The 15,861-nt window shown below is 42.2% G+C and overlaps 1 protein-coding gene across 5 annotated transcripts in view; it reads right to left on the bottom strand.

Annotated features, from left to right (window-relative positions):
* FARP1 (FERM, ARH/RhoGEF and pleckstrin domain protein 1) overlaps positions 1-15,861 on the bottom strand; it is a 196,241-nt gene that overhangs the window by 19,070 nt on the left and 161,310 nt on the right. For 4 of the 5 annotated variants that reach the window (XM_032442028.1, XM_015851538.2, XM_032442025.1 and 1 more), the window contains 3 exons: positions 8,040-8,230; positions 6,197-6,286; positions 4,067-4,200 (listed from right to left, as the gene is read on the bottom strand). In XM_032442028.1, the coding sequence (XP_032297919.1) occupies positions 4,067-4,200; positions 6,197-6,286; positions 8,040-8,230 (415 nt within the window). The remainder of the gene's footprint in view (positions 1-4,066; positions 4,201-6,196; positions 6,287-8,039; positions 8,231-15,861) is intronic. The other variant, XM_032442027.1, reaches the window with a different exon arrangement.

Raw genomic sequence — 15,861 nt, forward strand, 5'->3', positions numbered from 1 at the left:
CAGGAACTCAAATTACTGGCTTCCCTGTGAGAGGATGAGTCTGCTTACATTTCTTGAAACCATGTAAGGCTTTTTCTTTCCAGCACATAGATAAGGGCCCCTCAGACCAATTCACACTTCTTAATGGGGCTTCCTAGGGCAGATGTAGCTATTCTGGCTCGCCCTGGCATTGCTCTCTGCAGTGCATAGCAGTCAACCAAGGGGGGAAATTTATGGTTTTCCATTTGCCACATTCTGTCAGAATTAACAGAAATCAGCTTGGAAACCTTCAGTACAAACGCCTGAATGGGTGTGGGAAGATGAGCTCAACTTTCTGGCAAGAAAATACTGCGTGTGGCCCAAATGACTGTCCCCTTAAACAGCTTGCGTAAATGGAGGAGTAGAGTCCAAGTGACTACTCAGAGTCAGCTGGCCAGATGCTAATGGACACATCACACTGCAATGTCCATGTCTCTTCTTCCTCAACATAAAACCTCCAGGCCCCAGACAGTAAGAGCCAGCTTTAAGACACTGAGATACTTCTTGTACAGAGAAGCAAAAAGGGTTGGGGACCAACCAGACCATCGTATTGCTGATCTGGTGATGCCACACAGTAAAAGCACTGGGAATCTGCTCAGCATCATGGCCCGAATGAAACTCTGGCTGCAAAAAAAAAAGTGCAGCAAATTCCAATTTTATGCAGTTGGTTATTGGTGTCAGCATCAGTTCTCATCTTGTTACAAATGTCCTCAGTGGGATCTTCTGCTCTTAGTATGAAAAATGGGTGAGTTGTAAAAAGAAACAAATCAGTCCTGCCAGAATCCATAACTGGGTCAAAAGGATACCAGCTCTTAAGATGCTCAGTAGAAGATTCAAACAGTTCCGAAGCTATCCAGCAAGCCAGAAATGCTTTTAATAATATGCATTACTTGAGCTTCTTTGAGCCAAATACTAAAAAATCTATTGATGTTTAAATCAATTAAAAGCACGGAGTTATCTAACAGCTGTTATGAGCAATCTTCCCCTGGCCTTAGTCCCTTCACAGTCTTTTTGAAGAGCATCAGTTTCAATGTGACCCAAGGTACGAGCAGGCACAGCTTTCAGCAGGAGCTTCCAACACACAATGCAAAGGCTTGGAACACACCTTCGACAGGCTGCCCAGGGAGGTGGTGGAGTCTCCTCTGGAGATATTCAAGACCCACCTGGACGCCTACCTATGTGACGTGGTGTAGGGAACCTGCTTTGGCAGGGGGGTTGGACTCGATGATCTCTAGAGGTCCCTTCCAACTCCTACAATTCTGTGATTCTGTGACAAGCAAACCAATGCTTAGGCTGTACTGCCTACACACGACATCCCAGGAGCTCCCATAGCACACCTGAGGAGTGGGGGCTTTCGGGAGCTTGATAAAGTGTCTTACACTTTTATCCAAAGATCCTTTATTTCTGATGAATGCAGAGCATGCTCGTCTCACCTTTCTTCCCCACTACCTGGTAAAAGAACTGATGCAGATAAATCAGATATAAATGAGCCGGCTTGTATCCTGCAGTGGTGTCATGGAGCTCAGTGGCAGCCAGACTCACAAGGATCTGTGTACTTGCTTTAGAGACTGGTCAGTGCTCTGTGTTGAAACCAGCGGCTTAAAATACCCAGGGCCAAAGGTATGGGGATGATCACAACAGCATTGGCGTCGAGCTAAGTGACCTTCACCACACTGCTGTCTTACCATGTTGCTCTTTTACACACTGAGAGAAAGCTTATTTTTGTCTTGCCATTTAATTAAACAGTAATCTCTACAGGATAAGAGTTTATTGCTTGCGACTTATTTCAGCATGTGTGGCATATAAAAACACCAACACCTCTGAAACAACACCTGTCAGCTACTCTGCCTCCCCCCACAATTTCACATATTCAAATCTTCCAGAACTTTAAAAAGCAAACATTTACACACTAGGTAAACCCGAGCTGTCAGCTGCCAGCTGGGTCCAGATCGGGAGCAGGAATGTGACTGCTTTCCTGTCAAATGAATCAGAGCAGCTCACAGAGAATTCACAGCGGCCCAACGCTGACCATGGAAGGACATGCAAGAGCTGATCTGCCAAAGTCAGACTGAGGTGTCCAGCTGGAGCAAAGTTACCTCATCAGAATATCTTCTAATTGCAAACCAAGTTCACAGCACATCAGCACTTTGTAGCATAGAAAGGCTACAGGTTTAATATGGCATTAGGAGTCTTAGAGTGAGGTTCGCTGTTCTGTGAAAGCACGGCCTCTGGACACAAGGATAAGCTAGAAAACAAAAGGCTAATTCAGCTCTAAAAGAAGCTAACTGAAGAGGAGGGAAAAATGAAACCACCAAAAATCAAAAAGCCTAAATGTTCATTAGGAGTTTCTTCTTCCAGCTGAATTTCCCAGATATTACATTTTCACTTCAGTGCCTGTGTTTGGGGACCTCCAATGGGGCTGCAGAGTTTTGTCCCTGATATGCACAAACTGGAAAACACGAAGTCTTAATTGCAGTTTCTGAACCTCTTGTGGAGTTCAAAAGAGATTTGTTTTCTACTTTCTCTATTCTTTAAACCCAATAGCCTTGGGTTAGGCAGTTATTGCAACATAATTCAATTCTGAAAAGCATCACACCTGAGCAGGAGGTTGGCATACACCTGTAGTAACACTAGCAACCAGAAGACACGGGGAATCTATTTCAACACGCACCCTAGGAATTAGCACACTTAAAGCTCACTGTATGAGAATGGTCTGGTAGAGAGCAGAACTTGGCACATTATGAATTACAGATCTTCCTCTTCTCACCACACATCCTTCAACCCCGTTTCAAGTGCAGTTAATCCTACAGGGTGGGTGGAGAAACAATCACAACTTCATAGCATTTGAAAAGGTCCTCTCAGTGTACCTGCCATAAATATTCCTTATTGAAAAGCAATTAGTACCAACCAGTAAATATCCTGATTCAATTAAAACAGCAGCAGCTGCCCAACGAAAAAAAGGACATGCAGGCAGGGTTGCTGTGCAGTAAGCTTCTGTCAAGCAGCAACCACAGATAGCTGAGGATTTCAGCTCTAATAGGCAAAAGCACATTATTTTCCCCAAAACCACACACTAACTATGGAACTGCAAGGTGTGTTTGGAGAGTATTAGTCTGCAGAGTGCTGCGCTCTCACTCCGTGACCTTGCTCATCACAACACAAGAGCTAAACTCAGGCACTCTTAAGATTGTGTCTTGCTTTTGCTTTGATTCATTAGTTATATGGGCATTAAACTGATTGGCACTCACCCGCTCTGCCTGCAAGGTACACATTCACTGCCTTCACAGCGTTTTCCACGGTCACTTTTCTAACTGGGTAGGAAAAGTTGGCTCCCGGGACCTAAGATAACCCACCAGGGATGTTTACACAGAAAATAACACTCCAGTCCAGACAGGTCTAATCACAGCAAGGAGAGGGCTTCTGTGCGCCACGTCTGCTCTGACGTCACTGATTAAATGCACTGAGTTAGAGCACTGCCTGGGAAGAATTACTGAATTCACAGCTTTTCCACACACATGCCGTGTTTTGTTGCTGCTATTAAACTAAGGATAGAAAAATTTTAAGCCCAATGTAATCTTCTGATGGTCCATTCTCTGTTTGTTGTAGAGTGCACTCTGAGAGTGCCAAGTATGAGGTGCTGTAGAACAGGCTGCTGCTGCTGTTCTGAAATTTATCTCAGCTTAGCCCTATTAGACAGAAACAGGATCTGGTCCTTCACCTCCTCCTCTTTATGACTCATAAGCCTTGCTTGCAGAAGGGCAGCCATATAGAAACACTGACATTTGCAATAGAAAGCTTCATCCAATGTTACGATCTCATTTACATGTGTCTGTACCTGACTGAGACACCTGAACAATAGAGTCTGTCAAGTAAACATGAACAAAGCATGACTCAGTACATGCAGCCCGCTAACAACCAACATCTATAGCTTCACAAATGAATCACAGCAATCAAATCACAAAGAGCGAGCAAAGAAAGGGAGTGCAAAAGTGCTAGGCCGCATGAAATAACACTGCTAAATAACAACAACAAAACAAATAAATCTTACCACAAAGCAAGTCTCTGCTCAATTTCCTTGAGAAAACCAGTGTGAAACTTGTGCAAAGGTTCGAAGTTGGAAAATATGAGATTTTTCAGAGTCTCGGGCATGCAGTCCTCTTTACTCACTGCGCTCTGAAACCACTACAAAGAGAAAAGAAGTACAGTTACCAAGGGGGTGCCATGCAGCAGGTATGGCCATCGCTGCCTGCACTAAACACCTATACACCTAACCCAGGGAGCTTTCCAGCTGGCACGAGGGATGTAATTCCAGCTATCCCAACGCTCTCTACCTGCTGGCCTGGTGCTCTTATCAGTGGTCAGCCCCTGCATGGGTGCAAAACAAACTCCCTTCCTCTTTGCCATCTCAAAAATTCTTTTCAATCCCAAATTGGATTTGCAAATACTGCAGGTGCAAGAGGACTTTCTCAAGAGAACACTTAGAAGTGTTCCAGTGAAATATACTCTGCATTTTACTTTGCTGAGTTCTGTCTGAAATCCCATTGACAGGAGTTAGGATAGCAAACACTTAAGCTCACAGTGCTGTTCACAGACAGAGAACAGAGAACTGTTTTGCAAAGTGAACCAGTAGCACAGCATGCTGCACTTTTAAGACAAGATGCTGGGAGCAGGAAACAGGAGGGTCAGGCCCAGCACTGTTAAGACTGCAACAGGCTCCTGCTCAGTTTTTATTTTACAACAGGAAACACACGGGTGATATAAAACCAGAGGACTATGGGGTTTGCCAAGGCTTACTATTACCTTTAGTAATCCTAAGCCTCCCTCTATGCCATTTCACTTCTGCACCAAGCAGAACTAAGACTGAAGAACTGCAGGCCTACCAGGTCTCATAATTCATGTGTGAAACTTGCTCTGTCTTTTCTAATAACAGTGGCTGCTCATTCTCTCCCAGTGGCCACCTGGGCCAGAGACCTGCATGGCACAGCTGATGGGTCTCATTATGAGCTAAAATCCCTCCTAAGGCTCTATTCAAATTTGCCTGCTACAAGGATAAAGAGTTAGGTGGTGGTTTGGCCTAAGGCAGAAACTGGCAGGGAGCTATGAAGAGGTACAACTTGCTGCTTCTGCAGATGCTGAGTGAAATGAAAGATGAAAGCAGCACATCTGTTGTCAGGACTGCAGCAATGATCACTGTCTCACACAGCCTGGCATCTCTGCAAAGCCAGGATCAGTAGGCAGAGAAGCCACAGCTACCCCGCTGGCTCTAACAACCATGCTGCTCCAGCTTACATCAGCTGTGTCTAATTTGGTGTCAGATCAACTTCATCTGCCATGTGGTATCCTGCAGCAGAAGAGAAAGCGAGGAGGTGTCTCTTCCTGGTTCCCTACTGGTAGCAACAGACTCTTCCCTGCAGCATGTCCTCTTTACTACATTTGATGCAAGAAGTGGCAATGCACCCTCAATGGACAACCTCACAGAGGTTCACACACTGGGCAATTAAACATCTGGGAAGTCTGGAACTGACAGAACTGCTGAAATACTTTTAGAGGGTTTGGACCCAGCTCCCTCTCACAGATAACTATTGTTTAAGGCCAAATCTTGCACATGTTGCTCTTGAAAATTAAACAGAACTGCTGTGTGTGCAAAGAAGGCACTTGTCCGAGTGATTCTAACAATCACACACTGATAAGATGCTACAAAATAGTCAAAATAGTAAGTTATTTCATGGTGAATTCTATTTACTGAAAAGTCAGAAACATTCCAATGGGTGCTTTACTGTATTTGACGATAAATGGAAGGCATTTAAGTCAGAAGGAAACATTAGTATGACCCCCTAGGGAGGAACTTCATGTCTAAGAGAAATCATTGTAATTACTAAAAATGCCTGTGGGTTTTCAACCACAAAGCAAGAGAGAAAGAAAGAATAACTGAACTGTGTTCCAAGTTCCTCAACCTGAAAGGGCTTCATAGTGTATGTTACTAACCACAGGGCAAACCTTCACTTTCTGATTTCTGTGTTACTTCCTCCCTAGAGCTGTACTCCTGTGTGCCACAGAGAATACCTACAGTGCAGCACATAAAAGTAGTGTGGAACAGTTACGGTGTTAAATGGAGCGGGTGAAATACTGGCTGACTGCTGCTGCACATGTTCCACCAGTATTGCTAAAGTAAACATACCGATGTGATGACTTCAAGGTCCTTCAGGTATGTTCGTTCTGTGGTTGCTACTTCTTTCGCAATGAAGTAAGCCTTCTCAGTTGGGAACCTCTGCAAATTGCAAACACATTAGGTTTTCATCTGCTTTTATGGAGCTGCTTTCTGTAGAAAAAAAAAACACTGCAGACAACAATCACCAAGAGAGTTACAAACTAGTGACCCTTGCTTGTGGTTACTGTGACTCATGCTTGACTTTTCATAAGCCCTGAAGCCCTGGAAACAATTCTGCCATGCCAACACAAGAGAACAAACACCTTCTATGGGTTCTTCAGAGATTTCTTTCTCCCACCAGGTTTTCAAAGCTGATGTTCTTTTGGTCTTATTGCACACCTGTGGAGCAGGATATATATATACATACACATATATCGCCTTTGCAGGTCAGACAACCACTTGAATCCGAGAAATGCTGCAAAAATTAGTACCTAATTATTAAAGGTTTCATTGTCAGAGCAAGAATCTGTAGCAAAATATTTAACAAAAAATAATCTAATCTGGATGATCTTCTCAGTGCAGCTGGACAACTTAGCAGTGAGAGAGAGGAAGGATTTTAGGGCATTCTATATATTTCAAATTTCAGAAAAAAACCAACCCAACCCTTATTTTCCTGTGTTATCCAAGAGGCAAAAGCGCTTCTGACCTCTCAGTTCTTGCTCTGTGCTGCTCATGAAGTTAAAAGGAAGATCCATAAATCTTTTGCTTTGTGCTTCCTCCCTGAAGATCAGCAATGTACAGCATGCAACAGAAAGGGATGTGAAGCAATACCGTGCGGGCATTTCCCAGTCAGGGTATAATGCCATGGGAACCATCATCAGCTGGTATAAACTACAACAGCCTGCTGCTGTACCTTGGGCTGGCAGAGAGAATTGGGAGTCTATTAATAGATTCTTGGCTTTTCTCCTTGGATTGCTCTCATGTGTCTTCCATACACATGCCGCCACTTTCACCAAAGCCAGCTGAGTTCCTACCTTCTTTGATGCTCCCAGCTCAGGAAAAAAAAGCAGGCAACAGAAGCACGAGCATAGCCTGCGTCTTCCTGCAGCACAGGAGGGATGAGCTGGCAGACACTGAGAATACCCTGGCTCAGACACAATCATTTCTGTCACTGAAGGCAGTTTTGGATGCGATGCTCCCTTATGGTTTAGCTGCAATGATGGGGCTGAGCCAGACACTTCCAGCTGAGCACTGCAGGCTGGAGTTCAAAGAGAGTATTTTCCACTCCCAAATGGTCCCAGTGTTCCTCCCTGCAGGGACAGACTGGGTTCTATGCTTCCACACAGGCTCTACACTGCCCCTTTTCTGTCTGTTACCTGGAAATTCTCCCTCCAATACCACACTGGATCTAACTGTTTTGTTACATCAAACTAATAAAACTCCTCTCCCTAAAAACAGGCCAGATTTATAAGGGACCCTATAAAAAAACCCTCAGAATTAACACTGCTGCCCAAAGGATTGGCTCCAATTTACCCCACCTTAGGGATATGGAGGCCTGTGGAGGGATTAGGGAGCTAACTCCCTAACTTCTGCACCTCTGTTCAGGAGGATGAGTCCAGGCCTCTGAGCTCTCAGTTGCAGCCCCTCTGTGGTTCTGGCAAGACCCAATCTAAATCGGTTTCTCAGCCTCAAAAGCACAGGGAGCCCTTGGACATATCATGACTGAGGGCAGCAGACACCAAGTGTCTCAGCTCAAATTAATTATGTGGATCTATAATGAGAAAGCTGCAAGGGGCGTAGACATCAGTAGCTTTGATAACAGCAGACACAACACAACCAAGAGGAGGGCCAAAGCCCACTGCCTCTGCCTTACCTTCTTTTTGACCTCTTCCTCTTCCTCAGTCCTGATGCAGGATGGGTCATTCAGCAAAGGGCTTATCAAGGGAGACGACTGCTTGGCATCAGGGCTCAAGTTTGGAGATAATGACATGTTTGCCACTGATGGTCCTCCTTGGGAATTGATGGAAAGCTCTGAAAGATGAGGGCTGCCAGTCAGAGAACCTGCTAAAAAAATGGTACAACAGAGACCAGTTAGGACACACTCAGTCTATAAAGTACAAAAAAATTACAACCTGAAGTTGCAGCATGTGAAATTACACTACAATACACAGCCACTATGGTCCTCAAACTTGTCCAAATGGACCTGAAGTCAGAGGAGCTGAATGCACTTGCATTAACTAAGGGAGTTGAGTGTTTTCTTGGCTGATGAAACTGGCTGAAAGTAGTGTCTTTGTAAGGAAGGGATTAGGGCATACGTGACTGAGCTGCAAGATTTACACATCAAATTAATACCAATATTTTCACCGTTGTCACCTATTCTATTAAAGAGAATAAATAAAACAATAAGGGAGTCACCCTAGGAGCGCCATTCTTTCTAGGAAACTAAAAAGACTCAAATCAGTACCCATAGGGAGCTAAAGGACTCAAGTTTATCTAGTGGAAGTCTAGAGAAAAAGAAACAAAGACTTTCTACAGTAGTATTTCTGCTAAGGAACACCACGTATATCTAACATGAAGGGAGAAAACTACTAGTTCCCCAATTGCTACACACAACACAAGTATGTATATTATACCTTGTAGGTCTTTCCATGCTCCTCTGATTGTTTGGGATGGAAATGCTAGCATTATATTTACATAAGAAAAGCAATATTTTTAATGCACACAGCATGACAACTTTTGATAAGCACAGATATAAAACCCCATTTAATTCTGGATTTAAAATAGTAAAGAATTAGACAATAAATTACACTTCCATGGATTCGCATACGCTGCATTAAGTATTACTGAAGTGAGCAGTTAGACTGCCAGCTGCACAAAGGAGAGTGTGCCAAAAATGCCCAGTGTTCTCCCAGTCATCCCCTCCTCCAAACCTCTGAAAATCTAAACCTGTTTTAGAAGATGGATCTTTCATGCGGAAGAACATTTACAATCTGTACAGTTTTGGCATTGTACCTTAAAATCCAACAAAAAAACCCCCACTTTCTGTGACAAGCTCGCAGCTACAGACTGTCTAGGATTAAAGGTAAAATATACATCGCCATGTATACTTAAGGGCAAATACATTATACTGTCATGGGATGGGTTTTTACCCTCTCTAGATTATCATAGGTAAATGTTTCTGCTGGTACAACACAGGTGAGACACTCCAGCAAACAGAGGCACCAATAAATATAATTAGGCCAGTAGTAAAACCTATTTATTTTATTAATTTTTTTTTTTTTGGAAGAACTTAGATTTATTGCTAGAATGTGAATGTTTTCCAGTTCCAAAGCAGTTCATGTTTATATATCAATCCTTTGAAAAGAGAAGGAACAACACAATACAGTCATCAGTTTACGTAATCATGACAGTTATGTAGGCTAGTATAAATCAAAGCAGTACTTGTCTGATATGAAATAAAGTTATGTATTATTACAGCTAGCAAGAAAGATTTTATCAACAGTTTCACACTAAATCAGTGTTCAGTGAAATTTGAGAAAATGCCACAGCTTGTTACACAAATGTCAATTTTATTGACTCTAGCACACAACTGGATACAGTATTTTCAAAAGAAATGGAATTCATCAATGAGAAATAGTGAAACAGATTAATAGCAAGGCTGTAAGGTTAAGAGTGCTACACTCTACGTTACAAAAGACATAAGAAAAGTGATATCACCTCAAACATGGAAACAAAGAAATTCTGGCACTATGCCTGTCATATGACAGCATAATAAATGATTTGCACCTCTGTGAGAAGTTCACAGGCATTATAGTCTAGAAGTTAAATAGCACCTATCTGTGATAGATAGATATAGATAAATCAACATATCTATCTACCTATTCGTAACTCTACACCTAACTTCAGGTGTACTGGCATTTCTATCAGTACAAGTAGAGTATTTAAAACTATAAAATATCAGATGTACAAAGAATTAAAAAGACTCCCTAATCCACACCTGGAAGACACGACTTCAGAAAAGTATTATAAAGATATCAAGAGAAACTGCACCTGGTGGCTCACAGCATCGTGTGTACCCTCACTAATTACAGACTTGCACACCAATACATCACTGCCACTCAAAGAGCTATTTTGCAGCAAGGAGAAATGCTACATTCTCCTCTTCTTTTTTGGTGTGAAAGCGGATGTGAGCCATGTTCAAACACCAGCCCCTACAAGCAGGAAGTCAGACCCCATTCACCAACATGCCAAACAACTGAAAAATAAAGCTAGGTGTAAGAAGTTGACTATGCTGAAAAAGGGCCTCAAAATGTTGTTACTTTAGCACATTCTGGGGCCTAATTACAACCAACATGGCCAAAAAGATGAACACATTACATGTAGTTCTGGTAAAAAGTGGGAAAACTACTTGCTCTGCTGTAAGAATGTCAATGAATCACGAAGAAATGAAAACTGAAGGTCTTCTCCCTACCATCACCAATCAGCACGTGTCATGCTGATGGGTCAAGGCAATGCTGCAAAGCGATTTTCTCCTCTCTAGGGAGGTGAGGGACTAATAATCTACATTAACTGAATGGTCTTTTCCTCCTTGTTTCATCTGACCTCCTGCCATATTAGAGTATATCCATACAGGCCCTGCTCAGCAACTACATTCTGCAGAATACAAACAGAAGCAAAGGGAAGACCAATCTTATTTACAATGTACTGAATTTCCTCCCATTTTACCCAAAAGAACTCCTTGATTGACAGCAAATTATTAGCATGTGTCAGTTGTCAGATAAGAAACGGGACTGCTCAGCACCTTAGAGGCCTGAAAGGTTTGCAGCTGTTAACACAGAATCCTCTTTACTCTTACTGCAAGTCATTTTTATTTAGATTGAGACTTCAACTTGGGGGCCATCTGTCAAATATAATGGAGCTAGCTCTATATATACATAAACCAAAAGACAGATACAAAAGGATGTTTATCTCCAGATGGCTTGAGAACATACTAAAAGGATATCCTTGGTAGAGTCGACAGGAATTAAACAAGCGCTTAAATACTTTTCCTGAGCTTAAGAACTTTGTTTTAAGACCCAAGAAGAGAGGGGCAGGCTGGGTGGCTGCAATTCATCCTACCAGCAGTACCTGCCTTGCTCTAAGCTACCATCAAACATAGATATTAAGCCAAAGGTACCGGTGTTGAGTTTGGTGCCCAAGAAGACTTGGGCTAGCTGAGCTATACTGCTTTAAAATATATCCAGTACCAGGGGGAAAAAGCGTTCATCATCACTGCTTTTCAGCTGATGAAGAATGAATTTCTTCTACCCTCCAGTTTGGTAAATGAATCCTAAGCTGGTGCCCCTCTGCATTACTGAACGCACTACTCCAGTTGAAGCTCCTCAATAAGAAAGCATCTGACAAAACTGATTCTATTTTAGTCACAGCTGAGGTTAGCTTAACTTTCCATTGTCACAGTGGTTGCTTACCTCTAGCTTCTAACTTAAAGTCTGGCCAGAGAAAGACAGGTAATTGAAAATGACATGGGGGCACAGAGCTCCAGAAGAATGGGCAAGAGTTTTCCCATGTTTTTTGCTTATGATTGGAGTACCTTAGATCGGAGAAGAGTTTAAGAAGAGTGTCCACTGTAGAGTGTCCACTGCTCTCTCCCCAGCTCTCTGGGGGACCAGTGCTTCAGTCTGTTCTTCTCCATTAGACAAAATAAGCAGGAGTGTTGGATACAGCTTGTTAGAATTAAAGATCTTGAAAAGTAGTTACATATCAGTTGGAAATTCATGTACAAACATCCCTGAATGCAGCACTACATAAACTGAGCAGGAACGGCAAGAAAAAGACGTCTCAGGAAGAGATGCGATGTCACACAAAACCAATAACCCTGCCTGGAATGAAGGGAACATGGCAAGGTGAAGGGTTTGCTGACTTCACACCTTCAGAACTCTGCCATGTGCGCATGGCAGGAGTGGCAGTGAGAGGTTTGGGAGAATGGTGTACTTCCTCAATGAACCAGTTTCCTTGGATACAGGACAAAGCATCAGCCAGCAAATGGACAGAACAATTAAATCAGTGATAGTTTTACAGCAAAATACCAGTCAGAATGAGTAAAAGCCTTCAATACAGGTAAAACTTAAAAAAAAAAAAAAAAAATAAAAAGGAAAAAAAAAAGGAAAAGAAAATTAATTCCATGCATACACAGTTACATGGCTTGACATGCTTATATTCTCATTAAGCTTGGTGTTGTTTTAGTAGCCAGCATCCTCCCCAGTTGGTAAAGGCCCATGCTTTACTGGTGTAGTGCAGTATTAGACAGTGGTAAGTGTGAAATCAGACAGTAGCTGCTCGAAGCCTACATCAGGGTATGCTCAGATCTTAAGAACAAGGAGTAAATGCCCGGGAAGAACACGGGGTTAGTGGGCACCAGTCCTTTGTCTGGCCTAGATCTTCCCAGACAAAAATAAGAGTGAAGAATAGAAGGATCCCCTACTGTATGCAGGGTTATGGTTAGTTTGCTTTTGTTTGTCTTTAGATCAACGTGACCTGGTGCTACAATCAAACTGAAAATATTCTGATACATTCAGCCCCTATGTAAGCTTAAGCCACAGATACTGTCCATTTCAACATGGCACCTCCCCATGACTGCAGTGATCCTGCTTACAGGCTATGGCAGGTGGAGTGAACCGTCGCTAGGTGCAGCCTTCATTAAGAAATGAAAGGCAGTACAATCGTGCTCAATGGAGCTACAATGCCCTGGAAAAGAAGACGTTCTTCCCCCCTCCCTCCACTCTTCTGCATCTCAACATGAAACTCACAGCCTGGGGGTGGAGGGGTTGTTTTCTCCAGTTCTGAGATGAGGAGTGCTCTATGAGACAAGATCACTGTAATAAGAGGAATTAGGTACTCCCAATACAAATAGGTATTTCAGCAGTAAAAGGACATTGAGACAGTGCTCCAAACAATGCAAGGAACAGAAGATACACCATGCTTTGAGGATAAAGACAGAACATTGAAAAGGCTTTTTCTCCCAGAGAGGTACATGCTGACAAAACAGTGCATACAATGAAACAAAAGATGTTTCTCTTTAAACGGTATTAAACAAATGACAAAAATGAGAATGAAGTCCCCAGCATTTTCCATTTTAAAGATTAATTTTGACTACTGAGACTTACTTATTTAAAAAGAAAAAAAAAAAATAAGCTATGCATGTGCACACAGAAATCAGGAAAGGGCCAAATAGGTGAAACACAGCCAAGCTTACAAACTTTTGTTAGTGGATTCAGGTGAGTTTCTTTGCAGGAAAGGGGGAAATATAAGGAATTCAGCTAATCGAAGCTTTTAAGTGCCTCACAGAAAAGCAACAGGCATGAACACTAGCGCTCACTGAACTCAACACAAACCTACCTCTGATCTTGCTGTAAAAATCAAAGGCAAACTGTTTCCTTCTCAAAACAAGATTCGGAGCAACTTAAAGAAAGCATCTAATCTAATTTCAACCAGCAGAAAAGCTCTCAAATTAGAAAACATTCATTTTCCTCCAGTTTTCTTCATTCAGCCACTGACGGCTATAACATTACTGGCCTTAACAGTTTATTTCTATGAGTAAAACTTAGATTTTTATGGTTCTCAGGGGCCAAAACTTCAGAGAAAAAAATCATAAATTAAATTACACCTTAAAACGAAGGATTCTAGAGCAAACTAAGTATTTTCTTTCATATCATGCAAATTTAAGCTCTTTACCTCCTTCACTGTTTAATATCATTATTTACACTCACGCTTGTGGAAAACGTGCCTGTGAGTGCACAGCTCAGCCAGGCACACAGGCTTCCCAACTTTCATAGCATTTAAAAGAAAGTGCTCACTGCTTTTTATAACAAACAACAGAAAACAAGTGTCTTGCTTACTCTACGCGCTCTCTATAGACCACAGAAGCAGAAAAGAACAAAAAATACTCTAAAGAACTGCAACATGCCACCCGATCTAGGCTCTTTATTCATATAATATTGAACCTTTGATTTTTAAGCAGCGTTCTTTTATGTATTTAGGAGTACCAATGGCAGCTCAACAGCCTAACTGTAGGGAATGACACAGAAGATGGTTTTGTTCAGGATCTACATGCACCACATGAGCCGCTTCCCTTATGAATAATAACATACATGCCCTTGTCTAGGCATAATTCAGCAAGTTGAGAAATTATTGAAATAGAGTAAGAAAGATTATGCTCTTTTGTATGTCTTGGAACTTGTATTCCTTTCCCTTCCAGAACCTGACAGCACCAGCAGAAATCTTTCCTGATGTAGCTTGCCTGAAGCCAGCCAGGTGCCATCCCCATTTAAGAGAAGCTGCATGTCAGCCTAACCCCTGGCACCTTCTGATGGGACTGTTCTGCATCAGCCACTTACGATCAGAAAAGCTCAACCAAACCATCATCATCAAGTAGGAAACAGAAACAATCTGCTGGGTTTCTGACAAAAGGAGTGTTCTCCTCCCACCTGTCTTTGACAGCAGCAAACAAAGAAAGGTGTATGTATACCGTTCAAAGAAATTCAGTTTTCTCTCATACACAAAGGGCCTTTCCTATTTGGTATGGAGAACAGGAAGAACCCCTATATGTTGAGAGCAAAGAAATATGCTAAAATATACAGAAGCTGCCTTAAGAAACTACATCACTCAGAGAGATACACATTACCGAAAGACTGAAAAGGACTTTGGCTTCCTTCAGTTCACATACACCTGAACATAGATCCTCCTTTCCTCACACTCACTGCCCTTTCCAGCTGGATCTCTGGCAGTCCACAACCTCACCCCACAAAGGTAAGCAACATCCAACTGCAAGTACTTCACACGCAGGTGGAAGTTGAGGAAAACTTGCATCATTAATTTACTTTTAGTCATTAGAAGTGAAATTGGTGCAATTAAAATATCATTCTAAAGTCACCTCTGACAGCAGCCTGGTGCCTCATTATGACAAATGAGACTAGTTAAACAAACATGGTGTGTGGCACGATTTATGGGCCAGACATCTTTCTTGTGCTGAAGAACCGCTCCAGAAATAGCCACACTTCAAGCTAATTGCATATAAATCATATTGATGAGATCTGAATCACTGGTTTTCAATATTCAAAATCAGCTTGATCAGTTGAACTAACTGACACAATTCCTGCTCTCTGAGTGCCCTGAGAAACCACTGGGACTTTAAAGTCATGAATAATAAAGAACACGCTATTCCAGAGGGGACTGTAAATAAATAAGTCTAGATCTTTAGCGCAAGTAAAACATTTCCTATTCTTCTCCTTCTCTTTGTCTTCTAACCCTTGAAAATCTCAAGAAGTTGACTACTCAAGAAGAAGACTCTGAAGTGTGTGTGTTCATTGTAGGACTGAAGACCATTTGAAACATCTCTGCTTTTAAATGAAGTAAAGAAGCTGTAAATGGGTTTTAGATCCGTCTGTCCCATTTTCCATTTGACTTTTTCCAGTCTCCATCAAGTAATTGCATGTCCAGATAAGTGGGCCAGACAGGAACTTCTGGCATGAAAGGTACTGCTTCAGAATGAATACCACTGCTCCTACTAATAAAAGTTGTTCCACAAACACCTGTGCAAACAGAACCTAGCAACACTAATACTCAGGAAAGAAAAAAATGGCTCCTGAAGCAGTCTGGGCTAATAAGCCCCATTTAGGGAACTAATTCACAAAACATTG

The sequence above is a fragment of the Coturnix japonica genome, chromosome 1 (assembly GCF_001577835.2).
Source record: "Coturnix japonica isolate 7356 chromosome 1, Coturnix japonica 2.1, whole genome shotgun sequence".
NCBI lineage: Eukaryota > Metazoa > Chordata > Aves > Galliformes > Phasianidae > Coturnix > Coturnix japonica.